Consider the following 19,045-nt stretch of genomic DNA (forward strand, 5'->3'; position numbering starts at 1 on the left):
TGGGCTGGGGCCGGTGGGTTCTACCCGCTCCAGTTCGAGTTCTGATACTCCATCTTGCACTATGAACTTAAAGCCTGGATCTCGGCTCGCCCGGCTCCCGCTACCGGTTCGGTGCAGGCGAGCCTAGAACCGCGTCCTTTCCAGGCCGAACCAGCTACTTACTAGGGCACATGGAATTGCCACCTCTCTGCGGTCACCCCTGAGGCCTCAGCGAGGGAATGTCACTTGGGCAGAGAGAGGCGTGAGCCTGCAGTGGGCAGGAGCTCGAGCTGGAGCCTCAGTTTGCGGCATGGATGTTCTGTATGATGACTGAGGGGTGTGTGTGTGTGTGTTTGAACGTTGCCTTCACATAGATCCTCCTTCTATGTCAGAAAGTGTCTCTCTGGCCTTCCAGTTCTGGAAAGGACGCATAGCAGGGAAGCTGGTTTCGGGCCACCAGAAGTAGGAAGAATGTCTGATCCACTTGCTTGATGCAGACAGAGGTACCTTGAGCTCTCTGCCCCTTCACCTCCGGGACAGGTCCAGGGGCCAGGGTCTGTGATGCAGGGATAGGGACTGGAGTCATAAGGAAACTGGGGACCCAGCGGAGCTAGAAGTTACAGAGGGGAGGATAGAAGACACAGAGGAGGAAAGGTGCGGGCACTGAAAGGACACAGGCGCGAGCAGAACTGATCTGTGATGGGGTAAGAGTGTCCAGATGCTGCGAGAGGACCTCATGGCAACCGGGGTAGGAGCCCAGGGGACCAAGTAGGCAAAGGCCACGGCCAAGGTAGCCATCAAGTAAACAAGCCTGGAGGTAACACGAGTCCCTCTGGGCGCACCGTCAGAGGATGCCCCTCCGCGCCTCCTGCCTTCTCCGGGGGCACCTAGACCCCTTGGGCAGAGGCCGGGTGCCTCCCGAGGCCAGCCAAGGGAATGCAAGTAAACGGGGCAGCTCCTCCCCTCCTCTCTCGCGCTGGGGACGCGGCCAGAACTGATTCCCGAGCCCGGATTGGCTCTGGGAGGCTGTGGAGGGCTGGGTCTCGGCAGCCAGGGCTGGGGGCGTCGCCCTTAATGACACTCATCGCCCCCAGGCCCTGCCAATCCCTGGCCTCGTCGGGCGGAGCCCCCGCCTCGCAAGCCGGTGAGCGTCACGCGTGACGTTTCGCGTGATGGATGTGAAGGCGGGGGCGGGGAGGCGGGGGAAGTGCGGAGAGGAAGGCGAGTTTGCGGGCTGCAGAACAGCGGAGCCCAGGAACCTAGGGAAGCGTGAGTGCTCGCTGTGCCGGGTGGGGCTCGGGGGTCAGGGGAGTAGAGGGTTGAGGGCTGGGAGTCAGAAAGGGAAGCTGCCCCTGTCCTATAGGATTCAGTATCTTCGGCTCATGGGGCACAGGGGAGGTTGGTTAGGGAGGGAATGTTAGGGTGGGGCTCTGTGTGGTCACACGTTCAAGTGTCTGCAGCTGATGGATGTAGGCTGTGCGTGTGTGTGTAAGTAAGTAAGTAAGTAAGTAACGGTCTTGGTGTGCAGAGTGTGTCCACCCTGCCTCCAGGTCTGTACAGGGCGAGTATGCTGGTGTCTCTGTGTGTGGGTATGTGAATGTGAGTGTGCAAGAGGGGAGGGCGTGTCTGCCTGTGAGGAAGTGTGGTTGGAGAGGATTAGTCATTTTGTAGGATTTTGCCCAACGTGGCCAGATGGCTGCTTCAGGCTTTCCTCTCTATGCCGAGTGAAGGGGTCACTTACTGAATCCTGCTCCTTTAGAGGCAGGTGGCTCAGGAAGAGGTGAGTGGGTGTCCATGCCAGCCCTGCCCACCTGGGGAACAAGGAGAACTTTGGGCAATTCAGTGTGGGTTGGGCAGTTCAGTGTGGATGAGGGAGATGGGTCTGGAGAGGGAACTTGTGGATGCCTGCGAGCATACTGGCTGGCTGGCATCAGTCCCCTGTTTGAGACCAGAATAGGTAAGCCCTGGAGCTGTTGAGCCCTTGCTCTCCTCCATTTAGGGCCTGGAGTGTGGTACAGCTTATGCCATTTTTCCAAACAGCCTCGGGTGTTTGTATGTAGATCTCAAAGCAACTGGGGCCTAAAGCTGACATGAATGTGGATGCGTGATGCATATAATCTGCATTTTTGTGCATACAGAGCACAAGAGTAGCTGCATGGGATTAGTTGTCGCTCATGCGTCAACCACACACGTGTAAATCCTCACTCATGAAAATCTGCAGCAGGCCAGAGCACAAGGACATCTGCTTTCCTGGCCCTGTTTTCTCCTGTCCCCTCCTCCAGTGGCTGTAGGTCCCTGGGCTGGAACATTGCCTAGAGAGCAGCTCCTCCCCCACTTGCTTACCTATCTGGAGTTACCTTGAGCTCCAGAAGGATTGGCAATAGGCCCAGGGACCAGGGCAGCACCACCGAAGTCTCCCCCATGTGGAGCCCTTGGACCCCTTTCTTGGAGTCCCCTGACTTTGGTCCCTGCCCTGCAGAAAATGGGTGAGTTGCCCTTAGATATCAATATCCAGGAACCTCGCTGGGACCAAAGCACTTTCCTAGGCAGAGCACGGCACTTCTTCACCGTGACGGACCCCCGAAATCTGCTGCTGTCTGGGGCACAGCTGGAAGCTTCCCGGAACATCGTGCAGAACTACAGGTGACCCCTGACCCCATCTGACCCAGGGATTCATTCCCTGCTATTCATACAGTACTTGTTGTACCTATCTCCCCTCACTTGAGCATGACCCTGTTCTACTCCTCCACCCCCTCACTCCTTGACTCTATCTGTCGGAATCACTGACAACTAAGACACAGAACTTCAGCCCAAAGGATTTCAGGGTGTTTGGGTAGAGGAGGTGGTGTTGATATTTATAGGTAGGGGGCTGTTCTATGCTTCACAAACCCTCTACAGGACCTGTCCCTCTGCTGGGCCACCCTCTGCAAGGATGGAGGGGCTCAAAGTTGAGTCCCAAGAAATTAGGAGGGCAGCCTCCTTGTTTCCAGGAGGAAAAACCCTCAGAGCACCCCAGCCATTTTTGACCCATTGGAAACCACCATGACCCATGACCTGGCATTAGACAGAAACAGAAGGGCACCCTTCTTTGTGTGGCCAGAAGGGAAATAGAAATAGGAGCGCTCTTTCTGGAAGATTTGATTCTTCCCCAGAGACAAAAAGCTCATTTGTTCTGAGATTGGGAGCCAGAGTGTCTGGTCCTCTGTCCAGATCACCCCTGAGCTGGGTGGGCAGGGCTTGGGAGGGTGGATCTGCCCCCTAGAATTGCCTGTCAGCTCCTTCCCAACTTCTGCAGGGCTGGCGTGGTAACGCCAGGGCTCACCGAGGACCAGCTGTGGAGGGCCAAGTACGTGTACGACTCTGCCTTCCATCCAGACACAGGAGAGAAGGTGGTCCTGATTGGCCGCATGTCGGCCCAGGTGCCCATGAACATGACCATCACTGGCTGCATGCTCATCTTCTACAGGCAGGTCCTATCTTGTTCTATCTTGTCCTATCCTATTCTCCTCCCTGGTACTGTGTTCAGGCTAGAGGGTAACCTGATGATTAGGCATGTCCTCAGGGCCAGTTTGGGCAGAAAATCGTGGGTGGCTGAGAGCTTGTATTAGAATCTCTTCCATTTCTCAAAACTCAGGTGTGTTTGTGTAAGGAGGGTCATGCACAGGTCATCAGAGCAGGTTCTGGGGTCATCACCGGGGCCTCTCTTGAGGGTTTGGGGATAACCTTTGGGGTTTTATTGTCGGTGTCCAAGGATGTGGGACACTGTGGAAATAAGGACCTTTGTTCCCTCAGGAAGACCCCAACCGTGGTATTCTGGCAGTGGCTGAATCAGTCCTTCAATGCCGTCGTGAACTACTCCAACCGCAGTGGCGACGCTCCCATCACTGTGGGGTGAGAGCTCACCCCAGGGGCTCTCCTCCCGGCCCTCCATTTCTCTCTCTTGTCCCCCCGGGCCTGTGCAGCCCGTGGCTCAATGCCCTCCTCTCAGCCAGTCCCCTGCTCGCTTTCCTGGCCTGACTGATGGTGCGAGGTCTTCTTGTGTATGCTTTGGGGGACCCTCTTCAGGTGGAGGGATTGCGGCTTCCAGACAGGTCTACATTGGAGCAGGGGAGACGTTTCTCTGCAGTGAGGCCAGCCTCCCACGCCTCAGTTACTGAGGATTTGGCGTGTCCCTGGAGCAAAGAGCCACGTGCTGGGTGGTTCATTTCCACCTCACCTGGCTCTTCCACCCACAGGCAGCTGGGAACGGCATATGTGAGTGCTACCACCGGGGCTGTGGCCACGGCCCTAGGACTCAAATCCCTGACCAAGGTAAATGCCCCCCCATTCGCTCTTTGCTTACCTCCTTCTTCCCTTTCCCCTCCTCCACCCAACCTACAGGCTCCTGGTGACTCTCCTCAGAGTTCCCCACCACCCCAGTGGCCCTAAGGGCCACTCAGTGACACCTTTCCTCCCCCAGCATCTTCCCCCACTGGTTGGCAGATTTGTGCCCTTTGCAGCCGTTGCAGCTGCCAACTGCATCAACATCCCCCTGATGAGGCAAAGGTGAGTGGCCCCTGCTTCTGGCGTGTGCATGCACAGAGTGCTTGTAGGCATACCAGCTGGCCATGCAAACTGCCGGGCCTAGTCTCCATCTGGTGCTGGGGGGATGGTGGGGTTGGAGAACCAGCCTTTGAATCTAGGCTGTCTGAGGGACCCCAGGGACCAGCTGCCTGTGATCTGATCCCCACCCCTTTCCCTTCTCAGGGAGCTTCAGGTGGGCATCCCAGTGACCAATGAACAGGGTCAGAGGCTTGGCCATTCCGTGGCTGCAGCCAAGAAAGGAATCTTCCAGGTGGTGATATCAAGAATCTGCATGGCGATTCCTGCCATGGGTGAGGCAGGAGTGGCTCCGTGGGGCACGGGAGGCCCTAAGAGAAGGGATGCCATTATCCAGGGGGTGTGAGGATTCTGGGTGCTGTAAGATTCTGGGGAGAGTGGGAGGAGCTGCTAAGGGGGAATCACCCCTTCCTGAGGGTCCTGACTTTCACTCCATTCACTCCCTCCCTCCCTGCCCTGCTCTTCCCTCAGCTATTCCCCCGGTGATCATGGACACCCTGGAGAAGAAAGACTTCCTGAAGGTAGGTCACCTTCTCCTTTCCCATCCTGGAAGTAGTGGTGCCTGGGGGCAGAAGTGACCAGTCCCCAACCTCCTCTGCAGCCTGACCTAAGTCTAAGACTTGCCACCTGTCTGCACTGCTGTGCTCCCCCTCCCTCTTCATTAATTCATTCAGCAAGACTAAATTGAACTGGAGTGAAGGAGCACTGAGGGTGCAGGAGGAGAAGGGCAGGAAAGAATGGAAAGGGTTTCTGTCCTGAAGGAAGCTGGTGTCGCTCCAGAGACACACAAGGGGGGACCATCACGGTCACACCTGGTATCATGCTCGTGCTGTCAGCTGTGAAAAGCACTGAGACACATGCACACACACACACACAGGCTCACACGTGTGTAAACAGGACAGAACATCCTGTAGTTTACAATATAAGCTCTGACTCATTTGATGAATCCTTTATTCGCAAATATTTATTGAGTGCCAGCTACACACACACACACCACACACACGGAGCAACAGATTGGTGGTCTCTATGGCTGGAGCAAATCAAGAAGGGTGTGCAGAGCAGGAGGTGTGTTTGGAAATGGACAGATTGATGCAGTGAGATGGGAGGGAGGGAGTGGAGGGTTAGAGAAGTCTTCCTGGAGAAATGCTCCTGGAGGAAGTGTAGGAAGTGATTCTGAGAGGTAAGGGTTAGGATGGTGTACTAGGAAGGGTGTTGGCAAGCATGCCTGGCTGGAGTGGAAGGCGGCCAATCGCTGTTATGGGATTAGGGGAAAGAAAAGGGCCATATATCAGAGGCTTAAAGGTAGAGCTGATGGGATAGAACTGCCGCAGTGGTATGGGTTTACGGGTGAGGGGGGGCAGGGGACACACACTGTTATATTCTCTCTCTCCCCGTAGCGCCGCCCCTGGCTGGGGGCCCCACTGCAGATGGGCCTGGTGGGCTTCTGGTAAGTATGCAGGAAGACAGCTAGAGTGTGTGCGAGTGTCCTTTCTGTGATGAATGTGGGTGGGTATTATTGCTTTTAAGATGTTTGTATATGTCATTCATTCATACAGTCAGGTGGTAGGGGTCTTGGACATCTGTAAAGCATAGTGTGTGTTAAGGGGTGAGGTCTGTTCTTGAAGGTCAAGAGTCTATTTGAAGGGGTCCCGCATCCACCATGGAAATAAGCCTTTTGGTGCCATCTCAGAGTTTGATGCACATTTAATTCCCGGTTCTGTCACTGGCTGTGGCGCTCCGGATCACTGCTCTGGAGGCTCTTTCCTCAGCCAGAACATACTGTCATCTGTCATCGTTGGCTTTAATCAGTTTCCACCCGTAGGGTCTCCAGAGATGGGGTTGGGGAGTGGGAGGGAACACTCTTAGATCAGCGCTTCACAAACCTCTCTAACACTCTTCTCCCTCAGCCTGGTATTTGCCACCCCCCTGTGCTGTGCCCTGTTCCCCCAGAGAAGGTAAGTGCTGTCCCTGGGCTTGGCTGGGGGCTTTGGACAGGTCCATAGGGTCGCAAAGAGTTGGACACAACTGAGGGACTAACACTTTCACTTCCACTTTTCCACACCTGTGGTAGCAGCTGACCTTAGGTCCCATCAGTGTGTTCCAAGAAGGGGCCTGATGGACATTCACCTTATCCTGGGGGTGAGGGAATGACTGTGATCTGGGCCTCTGGCAGTCGGAGCAGAAGATTCTGCAGCCTGGGAGGATGAGGGATGGTGGTCCCTGAGCGTGAGGGGTGGGCTCAGGGGACACTCAGCCAGCCTGCTCTTCTGTTACAGCTCCATACACGTGAGCAGGCTGGAGCCGGAGCTGAGAGCTCAGATTCAGGAGCAAAACCCCAGCATCGAAGTGGTTTACTACAACAAGGGGCTCTGAGGCAGGGTCAGCCCGTGGCCTCCTTCCTCGCCTCCTTGGGCTGCTGCTTAGTGGAGCCTTGCCATCTTTGCTGCTTTCCATCTGCCTGGTGCTGGGCAGAGGGCTTGATGGGGGAGCAGCCATTGAGACCAGCGATCCATTAGGCTGAGAGGTGCCCCCATAAGCCTTTTTCTCTCCTCTGATTTCAAAAGGCAGGGTCACATAATCCCTTTCTCCTACGCTAGTACGTCTGTGTATGTACATAAGTGATAACGTGTGTGTGTACAGGCTGTCCTGGGATGTCCTCATGTCTGGCTTCCCTTCTTGGCTATCTGCCAGCCAGAGTACAGGGCTTTCTTGCCTAAACAGTTTCACCAGCCAAGTCATTTCTGATGGGACCTTGCCCCTTCTGGACATAGGAGCCCCAGGATCTCACGACAGAGACTGAAGGACATTTAGCAGGCCAAACTGGGCTGAATCCTTCAGATTTCTGCTTTCTGGCTCCCAAAGCTGACTCGAGAACTGAGCTGGCAGAGGAGGACACGTGGGGATAAGGGAGGCAGGGGGCTTGTCCCATCCCCCACATCCCGGAATGGGTCATTTCCTCTCCTCTATAGAACAAAGGAGTGTCAGCATCCTGTACTGCTCTTGCCGGCTTCCCATTCTCCCTGCCTCCCACTACTTAGGGCACAATCCCAGGAGTTCTCGGTCCACTCTGACATCATAACCTCGAGCTAAATTTACAATCCCAGCACCCTCCCACAACCAAAAAGCCTTGAAGGCATAGCAAGCATTCCTTTTTAAGAGCCCCCACAGCACCCTCTGACAGAGGGAAGCAGCTGTGGGAATGGTGCTTACACTCCACAGGTGTCTGAGTGGCTGTAAGACGCCTCAGGGCAACGAAGCCTGAGTGTACAATCTTAAGACAGGGGATTTTGTGTTCCACTGATCTTGTTAGACATTCCGCAGCATCCTGATCCTAGTTCCTTCTCTTTCTTGAAGGCTGGTTCTGCTCCCACCCCCACCCCCATCTCCAAGAGGCAGAAGGGCCCAGATGTCAATGGCTGGTCCAAAGGGGAGGTGGGCTTGGGGATGGAATATGTGCTGGTGAATTCACAGAGTGAAGAGTTGGACCTTGCCTCCAACTCCTGTGATCTCTGGCTGAAGTGGGGTGAAGGCCCCAGTGAGATCCTCTAAGAGCACCTTCCTGCTTCCCGCAACCAACCGCCACCAGTAATAAAAGCTATGGTGCCATTGTTACTCAGTAAACTGAACACCTGTCTGTTTCTTCTTTGTCACTCAATTCCACGTCCTGAGTGCCAGGGAAGAGCCTCCTTTCTGCAGTCTTCCGCAGGGAGCCTTCTCTCCCTACAAAATTCGAGTCTTAGTCTCTTCCCTCCCTATTTGTAGGGAGCCTCAGACGCCAGCAGAGGGCGCTCTGAGATTAGAAAAATCAATCTTCCACCAGCACCCAGAGTACTAAAGCAGGAAGGATGCAGGTAGATGATGACTCCACCTCCTATTCCCTTGGAGGAGAGGGGAGCTGGGGTGGGGGACGGGGGTGGGAAGGGGCTGATCGCACACTTACAAATCAGCTCAGGCTTCTTGGTTGTCTTCAGGCATTTGGCATGGGATAGGGTGGTGATCTCTAAGAGAGGAAGGCTAGAGGGCTAAGGACTGCCTAGCTCCATCAGAGTTGTTAGGGTGCCACACACCTCTACGCACTCATCTCCTTTTTTCCCCAGCCTAAAGCTCTCACAGTAGGTTGTCAAGAGAAATCTTTAGGAATCTTTAGGACTGAATAGTCCCACAACAGCCTCAAGTGACCTGTTACCCCAGCCTGAGCTCACTCATTCCTTGTGGAAAGTAGTTTACTTGATGGACAGCAGGGGGTGACACCGCGGCCGCCGCCAAGTCGTTTCAGTCATGTCCGACTCTGTGCGACCCCATGGACTGCAGCCTACCAGGCTTCTCCATCCATGGGATTCTCCAGGCAAGAACACTGGAGTGGCACTAGCTACTGCTAATTGAGTCCTGCCAGTCATGCCAGGCAGGCTTAATGAAACTAAGTGCTGTAAGTCCATTGTGTCTTTTGAGCTCCACAAACACCCTTGTGAGGCCAGACATATTATGTCCATTCATAGCAAGAAAAATGCAGGAAACCCATGGTTCAATCCCTGGGTTGGGAAGATCCTCTGGAAAAGGGAATGGATACCCACTCCAGTATTCTTGCCTGGAGAATTCCATGGAGAGAGGAGCCTGGCAGGTGACAGTTCATTCGTTGCAAAGAATTGGACATGACTAAGCGGCTATCGCTTTCACTATAGCAAGAAAACAGACTTATTTAAGACATTAAGAAAATTGCTTATAGCTACACAACTATCTGGTGGTGGAATCAGGATTCAAGCCAAGTTGAGTGACTCTGAAGCCTGTGCTATGCTTTTTCCTCACCCACCAGTTAAACTTGAGGTCGTTCTTCTAGTCCTTTTGACATTCCAGGGCATCTCCTCCCTGGCCCAATTTGTTTACAGGACAGAAAAAATGGACAGACCCTTTACCAAAGCCACTGAAGAGTTTCCAAGCTTGAGGGTTTTATAACAAGGAGTATAAGCAAAGATTCCCATTCTTCATTAACTATGGGATGACAGTTAGATAACCAGTTTCAATTGCATCCTGCCAGGGAACAGTGTCTCCCACCAAGCCCAGCTGGCACCCTGGGTCAAATCTTGAAACCTCTTTCTATAGTTATAGCTTTGGCCATTGGCAATCCCCTTGAAAAGAGGCCTTGCACTTTACTGGAAAATCTAGGCAAAAGAAATCTACTTAGGAAGTGAGGTGCAGGAATATTTGTAAAACAAAATCATTAAGAACATTTAGTAACAATTATTGTACTCCGCAAATAATACTAAACCATGTTAGAGATAAGACTGGCCAGGGCACCAGTGGGCCAGTTAGTAGGAAGGCTTTTCTGCCACCAAAATTCCTAGTTTCACACCAGGTTCTCAAAAGAAAAAAAGTTTGGTTAAGGTTAACTTCACAGGTTCTTTAGGGGCAAATCCTAGTGAGGTATGCTTTCTAAACTGCTTCCACATGCTTGGAATTTTCTTTGGAAGCTAGCATTTGCACAGAGATAGCACTTTACTCACTGGAAAGTAATCTGCCCCATTCTTGGGCCTCCTGTCTTCCTCCCAGTGCTCAGACTCCAGGAACCTTCTCTTGGAACTTGTATCAGCATCCTTGGCCTTCCTCCCCAGCCTTCTTCCTCTCTCCTGGTCCATGTTCTAAGGGGGAAAAATGCCTTGGATCTGGAGGCCTGGCTTACCCTGGCTATAAGGAGGGAGCCAGGGGCTGTTTTCCTTGGCCATTGGGGCTAATGAGTTCGACATCTTTTTTTTTTTTTTTAATGTATATATTTCCAATGGAGGCCAACATCTTTTTTTCTTCTTCTTTAATTCTTTTTTTAAATTAGAGGATTATTACTTCATAGTATTGTTATGGGTTTTGCTACCCATCAATGTGAATCAGCATTAGGTATGCATATGTCCCTTCCCTCTTGAACTCCCCTCCCACCTCCCTCCCTATCCCAACCCCTTGAGGCTGTCACAAAACCCTGGCTTTGGGTTCCCTGCCTCATATATCTAACTCCTGCTGGCTATTTTACATATGGTAATATATATATATGTTGGAAACAGTGGCAGACTTTATTTTGGGGGGCTCCAAAGTCACTGCAGATGGTGACTGCAGCCATGAAAGATGCTTACTCCTTAGAAGAAAAGTTATGACAACCTAGACAGAATATTAAAAAGCAGAGACTTTACTTTGCCAACATAGGCCCATCTAATCAAGACTATGGTTTTTCCAGTAGTCATATATGAATGTGAGAGTTGGACTATAAAGAAAGCTGAGCATCAAAGAATTGATGCTTATTAACTGTGGTGTTGGAGAAGACTCTTGAGAGTTCCTTGGCCAGCAAGGAGATCCAACCAGTCCATCCTAAAAGAAATCAGTCCTGAATATTCATTGGAAGGACTGATGTTGAAGCTGAAACTCCAATACTTTGGCCACCTGATGCGAAGAGCTGACTCATTTGAAAAGACCCTGATGCTGGGAAAGATTGAAGGCAAGGTGGGAGGAGAAGGGGACGACAGAGGATGAGATGGCTGGATGGCATCACTGACCCAATGGGCATGAGTTTGAGTAAATTCTGGGAGTTGGTGATGGACAGGGAGGCCTGGCGTGCAGCAGTCCATGGAGTCTCAAAGAGTTGGACACGACAGAGTGACTGAACTGAACTGAATATAAATGTTTCAGTGCTATTCTCCCAAATCACCTCACCATGTCCTTCCCCTGACTGTGTCTAAAATGTCTGCGTAGGACAGGTGGTTCGGGCTAGCTTTAGCTCCTGCCCTATGGACTTATGCCAATCAGACTATCCTAGTCCCGCCCTGGCTGGTGCCCTACTTGTTAAAACCAAGTCTCATTTCCTCCCCAGTCAAACTTGTCAGTCTCAAGCCAACCCGCCCCTGCGGCCGCTTGGTCATAAGCGAGCACGCCCCTCGCGAGGAACATAACCAGTTAGAAGCAGAGTCCCGCCCCTGCTGTGGCTCCTGTCAGTCCAAGTTCGGTTGGCTCCGCCTCCTCCCCATTTCCCGGGCAACGGCTTTAGCGCCGCAAGCTGAGGATACAGTTCTCTACGCCTACCTGACCCTGGAACCTGCGTCACAGATCACAGATCCGCTTCGTTGATCATCTGGGTCCTGGGCCGTTAAATCCGCCAAATCCCCTCCCTAGTTTCCAGTTTCGAAACCCACAAGCGCCCCAGCGTCCGCCTTTTGACTTCCCGCCCAGAAATACGCGAGGTTTTCGAGGAATCACGCGAGGCCTTTCCTGGGTTCCAAGGCCTGTCCGCCCCCCCACCCCACCCACCCCCGCCCCGCAGCGGCCTATGAGGCTGTTGACTCTGCATCTTGCGCCTTCCGCGGTCTCTCCGTCTCTCTACCCTTGCATGCCACAGTTCAGTAAACTCTGCTAAGTGTGGCTCTGTGCCCAGCGCTGAGTAGAAATGGACTGTTGGGTGAAGAGTCCCATCCCACCTGCTGGCACACAGCCAGTGCTCGGCAGACGGTCCCCCCTTCGTCAGTCTCCCTGCATGTTGCACTGATCTCGGGTCCTGAAGCCGAACAATCTTTTGCTAGAAATTGTGGAGGAACCTCGAACCAGTTGTATCATTTTCCCAAAGAGAGCCTCTGAAGCTGCCCCCTTCACTCTTCTTTTATAAAAAATTTTCCCTCTCTCGCAGCCCCAGCCCAGGCTGCCAGAAGGACCATAGCAGCCGTAACTTCAGGCCACAGCCTCCTCAAGCTTTCTCCTTCCAGTCTTCCCAGCAACATTTTGCAACTGAATAACAAGGACGAGGAGAATGGGGGAGGGGCTGTGAATAATTTAGGCTATTCACACAACTCTGTCCTCCCCACCATCCCCTCACATCCACTAGGAAAATAACTCCGTCTGTAACAAGCAACACTGCAGCTCCTTCAGGGTAAAGTGCTTATGAAACAAGAAATTTCTATTTCAATATGTAAATTAACCACCTATGCTTTTTTCTGACTGAAGACCTCCCCTCCTCTGTCACCAGCAAATCCTCCTTTTATTTCCCAGAAGGAGCACTACTGGTTTGAGTTATAGTTGAAGTTATTTGTGGACAGCAGTAGAGAATGATTGTGGATAGCTTCATTAAATTGAAAGGATTCTGCCATAGCTCTCAGAACCAGAGATGGAGTTAATCAACCAGGCCTTAGAAAGGGCAAGAAGCTGAGCAGTTCCAGAGGCCTCAGCAATGGCAGTACTCAGACACTGTCATAAAGGTAACAGCTTCAGTCTCTCTGTTCAAGTTTCAAAAATTGGTGCAGCTTAGATCAGTTGTCTGCCCCTAGGAGGTAGCCAGAGGTCAGGGTCAAGTTGCAAGGGCATTGTGCATCATTACTTCAGGTCCCTCTCTGTGGTTGGGGCTGTTCTCAAAGAAGGGCAATTATCGTGAGCTAGGAATTAACCTGAGTGGTATTTGCTACAGTATGTTTTCCTATTAATCCTATACAAATGATTCTCTCCAGTTTAAATAAAAAAGCTGAGGGCAGGCATCATATCTTCACTATTTTTTTATTGTGATTAAAAAAACATGTAAGATAAACCTTACCACCTTAACCATGTTTAAGTGTACAGTTCAGTAGTGTTAAGTATATTCACATCATTGTGGAGTAGATCTTCATAACTTTTTCATCTTGCACATCTGAAACTCTATACCCATTAAGCAACCACTCATATCTTCACTTTCGTGTGCATGCCCACTGCACCTGTAATAGTGCCCGATCCACGGTAGGTACACGATACATGTTTCCTGAATAAATGAATGTGGAATCCAAAAGTGCTCTAAACCCCACTCAGATATTTGTCCAAGGTTAGTTTACTGACACAGTGGCTCTCAATCTATTTTACTCCTCAACAAACTTAAAAGACATGACATATTCACAACAGAAACAGTGGCTCACAGTTTCAGGGATTTTCAGCTTACCCTCCCAGGGAGGTATGTCAGAATCTTGGGGGTAATGTGACTTGATAAGTCCCCTAGGCAAAGTGAAGCTTGTTCCTAGAGATGTTCCAACATGTGATAGCCAGCAAGAGAAGGAACTCAGCCCTCCCTCTCTGTGTCTCTCTAGGAGTCCTAAATGCAGGGAGGTGGGGACAATATCTAACACGTAATCAGAGCCACTGTCTCCAACTCTGCTGTCTATCTGCTTCCTTCTACACGCCATTGCCTTTTCCTCTTGGCAGTTTCTGTGGTGCTGACCTGCCAGTTCTTGGGGCTGGCTCTGAGCTGCCATTTTTTTTTTTTTTTGAGCTGCCATCTTTTAAGGTATGCTGGGAAAGAGACATCACCTCATTCTTGTTCGGTTTCCCACAGCAGAGTTGCTGGTCTCTGGTGATATACTTTCATTGTCATGACCTCCTTTCCAGGGTATCACGGCACAGTAGGATCAGGGGTGGTGGTGGGTAGTGGTGATATAAGATTAAGGAACTGCTTTTTATGGTAATCAAGGCTTCTGTGTCTGGTTCATCCTGCTAGACTTGATCATCACTGCTAGTGATTTTCTTTCAGAGCCACATTCTGCATGCTGGCTTCTAACACCTGAACCCCCAGGCTATCAGACTCCCCTGTTTATATCTGACCCATAAACTGTGGATAAGATTTTAGTTCTTTTCCTTTGGCTAAATCAGATGACTTCTTACCAGTCCATCCTAAAGGAAATCAGTCCTGAATATTCATTGGAAGGACTGATGTTGAAGCTGAAGCTCCAATACTTTGGCCACCTGATGCGATGAACTGACTCATTTGTAAAGATCCTGATGCTGGGAAAGATTGAAGGCAGGAGGAGAAGGGGATGACAGAGGATGAGATGGTTGGATGGCATCACTGACTCAATGGGCATGAGTTTGAGTAAACTCTGGGAGCTGGTGATGCACAGGGAGGCCTGGCGTGCTGCAGTCCATGGGGTCTCAAAGAGTCGGACATGACTGAGTGACTGAACTGAACTGAACTGAACTGCACTTTTCAGGCTTGTTGCTTAAGGAAAACAGGTAGACTCTAAGTCTGTGGTTTCCAAACTGTATACTGAGGCACCTCAGAGTGCCACAGTAAACTCAGGACTTCCAGGGAAACCCCAGAATAATCAACATTGCTGGGACACTGCACAAACTACTAGCTCGAGGTAGTTCACAGTTCCAAAATTAGACTGTGCTATCTTACTTTTAAAGATGTCTTTGCAAAACTGGGTTTTTGATGGTTGCTATCACAAAAAGCAAGAACTATACAAAAGTCACTGTGGAATAGGAGATGATGGCAGTATCCAAGCTGATTCCAAGGTTTGAGAAGTTATGCAGAACCCAACAGGCACACACTTTCCATCCATTGGTAAGAATAATGTAAAACCATTCTATTTTTCTTCCAATTTATGTGTGTTAGGTTTTCAAACAGCTGCATAAAGAAGTTAGGATGTAAATATTAAGTTGTTTTGGAACTAAATATTTAAAGGGAATCGTTAGATATTTCTTTTGGCCTAGAGTACTGTGAAAAAATTCCTGAAAAACTAAGGGCTCCATTAATGTAGAAAATTTGGTAACTCCTGCCCTAGATGAATGAAGGAAGAAATGAAGGAATATCACTGGGTTGCACTTGGGTCTCAGACTTGCCCTCTCTAAGCTCCCCAAGTACTGTGCCTTTGTGGGAAAATTTTCTCTTATTGAATTCTTTTTTGAAAATTAAATTTAATTTTTAAAAATTAATTTATTTTTTAATAATAAAACTTTTTTTTTTTTAATTTTCTTGTGTAGACTTTCTCTGGTCATGGTGAGTGGTGGCTACTCTCTAGTTGCAGTGCACGGGCATCTCATTGCAGAGGCTTCTCAGAGCACAGATTCTAGGCCTGCAGGCTTTAGTAGCCGGTGTGGAGCTTAGCTGACCAAGACATGTAGAATCTTCCCAGACCAGGGATCGAACCCATGCCCCCTGAATTAGCAAGCTCCCACCACTGGACCAATAGGGAAGTCCTCCTACTGAATTCTTAATAATTCCTTCTGGGGAGTTCTAACCTTGTTTCAGTGATCCAGTTGTTCACACTGATCAGACGGTGGTAGAGTGTCCCTAGGGACTGGGGATGGTGCTGCTAAATTGGAAGCCAGAGCTGCGTTGATGGGGTCAGCTCAGATCAGAAGCAAAGGAGAGAATGGAGGCTAAAGACAGCGCTGTTCTGTACCTTCAGCTAAGCTGCATCAGGTAGCCCAGCCTCCTTGGTAAAATCCCCAGAGACCTGTCCCACACTAAGCCCCCTGGAGGCCACGCTGGATCCGTTGGAAGAATGGACGCGCTATCTCGAGGCCACTCAAATCTGCTGGCCTTTGATCCGCCTCTATCCCTGGGGAGGGAGCGGGTGGGTGCTGGTGAGGCCCAGTGCTGGTCTACTCTTCTTTCTCCTTCCCAGTCCGCATCCTTAGGTGACTGGTGGGCGCCTTCCCGGCGCGAAGACTGCAGAACCCGCTGGTCCCTAACTCCCGGCTCATACATTAAAGATGCGGAGGCGCCGGGACTGCGGTGCCACAAACATGAAGACAAATTTTAATCCCGAGCAAGAAGATGCAGGGAAATGGGGGGCGCAGGAGAAAAATGAATTAGGTTTTTATTATGTGTTTTATTATGCTGTAATTGAACGGGATTAGGCGAGAATACAATATATTTCTGATGCGGCTGGAAGAGGGAGGGGGCGGGAAAGAGGCTGACAGCAAGTGAGAGACAGTGAATCCCGAAGAGAAGCACGGCGGGCCCCTGGGGAGGGCGGAGGAGAGGCGCCTACCCGGATGCATGGGGGCACCTCCCCCCCACACCCCCGCCCCGCTTCTCTTCCTCGGGCAGTTTGGACCAGGATGGGGGCGGGGGTGAGGAGGGCTGCGTTGGAAGTATTGGGTTGGAGACAGATCCCGCTCGCAGGTGCTGGTGGAAGAGACGGGCTTGAGAGCTGGAGGACTGGGAGCTCACCAACCCTCCCCAGAAGGGAAAGTGAGTCACCGAGGGGTGAGGGGCACAACTATGAAAAGACCGGGCGCTCTGGAGTTATGGGGTCCCAGAGGCCTGCGAATTCACACTTGTTCCTAACATCTACTTACCCGCACACGTAGGGCCCAGGCCTCGTAGGTCAACACACATCAGAGTGCCCACTTCGTGCCCAGCCCTTGCTTACGGTAGGGGGGGCTTGGGCTTTCAGACACTCCTCCTCCCTGTGTAGCCTACCGAGCTCCCCTCACCTCTGATAAGATTCCTATCTGGGCAAGGCTAACTCAGCACCTTCACCCCCAGCACTGAGCCCCCAGGAAGTCTCCTCAGATAAAGTGTGCCCAGGTGAGCTCCGGAGCTGGGCTGCCTGGCGGGAATGTGCGACCTCTCCACTCACCTCCGGAACAGCCTCCCTCTCCAGCTCCCTCACGGTCCGCCGCCGCTCGGGCAGCTTCATTAAGGGTCGCTGCCAGCTCCGCGTCTCACCTGCTGAAGCGCCCCTAGCTCTCCGCCAGGGACTCGCTCCTGGCGGTGATGAAGAGGCCCATTAGCTGCTTCTACCTTTAGGGCGGACTGGGCCGCTCTCCCCACCTCCCAATTAGGACATTAGAAACCGTCAACCAAGATTAATAGTTCCCGGGCTCCGGGGCAGGGAGATGAGCCCGGATATCGCTGCAGCGCCGCTCGCTCGGCGCTGGCCAACCTGGTGCCGGCCGCACCACCCGCCGCCATCCCTCTCTCCACCTCCTTTCCATCAGGTGAGCCCCACAAAAGGGTCAGGAGTGCCAGAGACTGCAATTCTATTTCCTTCTCCGTCTCCGACCTGGGCAGAGGTCTGAGGCTAGGCCAGTAGGGGAGGAAGGTGAGCCCTCTCCCTTCCTCCCGCGGGTTTGACTGAAGGACTTTTGATTTTAAATGATGGACTGAACTTCGCTTTCTCGGAGAGGTTCCCTTGACCCCCTCTCCTAAGTAAATTCCTTTTCTTATTCTCACTCATATCCCCATGTCATATTTTTCAGTATACGGACCATGTGTGTGCTTTTACCTTCATCTGTTTATTATGTCATTGTCTCTCTCCCCTACTTGACACTAGTCTCCAGGTGGAAGGGACCATCACTTTACTCACCATGGGCTCTGGAGCACCTTCAGTAATTTTGTGGTCAGTGGATGAGTGGGCAACAGGCTTGTTCCCTGTTTTTTTGTTTTTGTTTTTGTTTTTTTGCTTTTTAATGGAAATACCTGTTTCCTATGTAAATTCCACCACCCTCTTCTTAAACACCCTCACAGCATCTGTACTCTTCTAATTCATAATTGTGAATTACTATTTCTGTGACTATCAGTTTGATATCTTCTCTCCATTGAGGTCATAACTCGTGGAGTGTGGGCAGAAGCTGGGCACTCAGATGGCTCCCTAGTGTCTACCTGCTGGGTTCTCGTTGTTTAGTCACTGTCATGTCCAACTCTACTGTGACCGCATGAACTGTATAGCCCACCAGGCTCCTCTGTCCCTGGGATTTCCAAGGCAAGAATACTGGAGTGGTTGCCATGTCTTCTATGGGGGATCTTCCCGACCCAGAGATTGAACCTGAGTCTCCTGCATTGGCAAGTAGATTCTTTACCACTGAGTCAGACCAGGCAGGAGCTCAGCAGTTAGTCGGTCAGATTATGGTGTCTGAGGACTCAAGAGCCATAGTGCTCTTTCAACGCCATTCTTTAGAGGATTCTGTGGCCTGGAGAGGCAAAATGACTTGTCTAAGGTCACAACCAAACTAGAAGCTAAGCTGGGATGAAAAAAACTCATCTCCAACACACTGTGATTTTTCTCCAAATGTCACATCATCTGGGATCCTGAGGAAACGTCTTCTGAATTCTGAGGTTACTAAGCATTGGGAAATCTGTGGGGTGGTCCCAGGTGTCTCTGCCTTTGGTGATGGTGATCAACCAGAACGAAGCCTTTCCCCCTCCTTCCAGGGACTTGGGGTCCGGAGGTGCCCTATGCGCTGTGTCAGCTGGGGCAAATTCTTTCCATTAAATCTCAACTCTAGTTTCTCTTCCTTGGATGTAAAACTAGGGGAGTCTCATCTCTCCAGGCCTGGAGGGTTGTGAACTACCTCTGACCTTCCTCTCCAGTCCCTACACCTACAGCCCCGCCCCTGGCCAGCACCAGGGTGTGAAATGATTTGGGAGCAAGAAAGGAAGGCAGCTACAGAGAACAGCTAAGACACAGAGAGTGGGGGGCCCGAGTTCTTCCTCCACCTTGTCACACCCCTAGTGTCACCTCTTAGAACCCTTACTCTAGGGGGAAGGGGCGGGACTGGGTTTGGGACTAGATCGATACTTCACTAGGTGTTGATGACCGCAGGCTTTCACCTTGCAGATAATGGGGTGAGCCGCAGTAAACTCTCGCCGACAGACAGGGCTCCCCCGGCCTTAATGAGATAATCAATACTTGTTCTCGGCTTAATTTCCATCTAATTGCTCTTTAACGACGCCGGATAATGGGCCGCCTCCTGTGAG

The 19,045-nt window shown here is 51.4% G+C and overlaps 1 protein-coding gene across 2 annotated transcripts; it reads left to right on the forward strand.

Annotated features, from left to right (window-relative positions):
- Positions 1 to 1,090: 1,090 nt before the first annotated feature.
- Positions 1,091 to 8,204, forward strand: SFXN3 (sideroflexin 3). 2 transcript variants are annotated; one of them, XM_006053174.4, is made up of 11 exons: positions 1,091 to 1,248; positions 2,459 to 2,622; positions 3,275 to 3,445; positions 3,772 to 3,870; positions 4,215 to 4,290; positions 4,439 to 4,524; positions 4,726 to 4,853; positions 5,050 to 5,099; positions 5,976 to 6,025; positions 6,486 to 6,533; positions 6,855 to 8,204. In XM_006053174.4, the coding sequence occupies exons 2-11, from the start codon at positions 2,462 to 2,464 to the stop codon at positions 6,949 to 6,951; spliced, it is 966 nt and encodes a 321-aa protein (XP_006053236.1). In that variant the 5' UTR covers positions 1,091 to 1,248; positions 2,459 to 2,461; the 3' UTR covers positions 6,952 to 8,204. The 2 variants fall into 2 exon arrangements, with proteins under 2 accessions (XP_006053236.1, XP_044790949.1); XM_044935014.1 differs by lacking the exon at positions 1,091 to 1,248 and adding an exon at positions 1,405 to 1,759.
- Positions 8,205 to 19,045: the final 10,841 nt, after the last annotated feature.

This window comes from Bubalus bubalis, chromosome 23 (genome assembly GCF_019923935.1).
Source record: "Bubalus bubalis isolate 160015118507 breed Murrah chromosome 23, NDDB_SH_1, whole genome shotgun sequence".
Taxonomy (NCBI): Eukaryota; Metazoa; Chordata; class Mammalia; order Artiodactyla; family Bovidae; genus Bubalus; species Bubalus bubalis.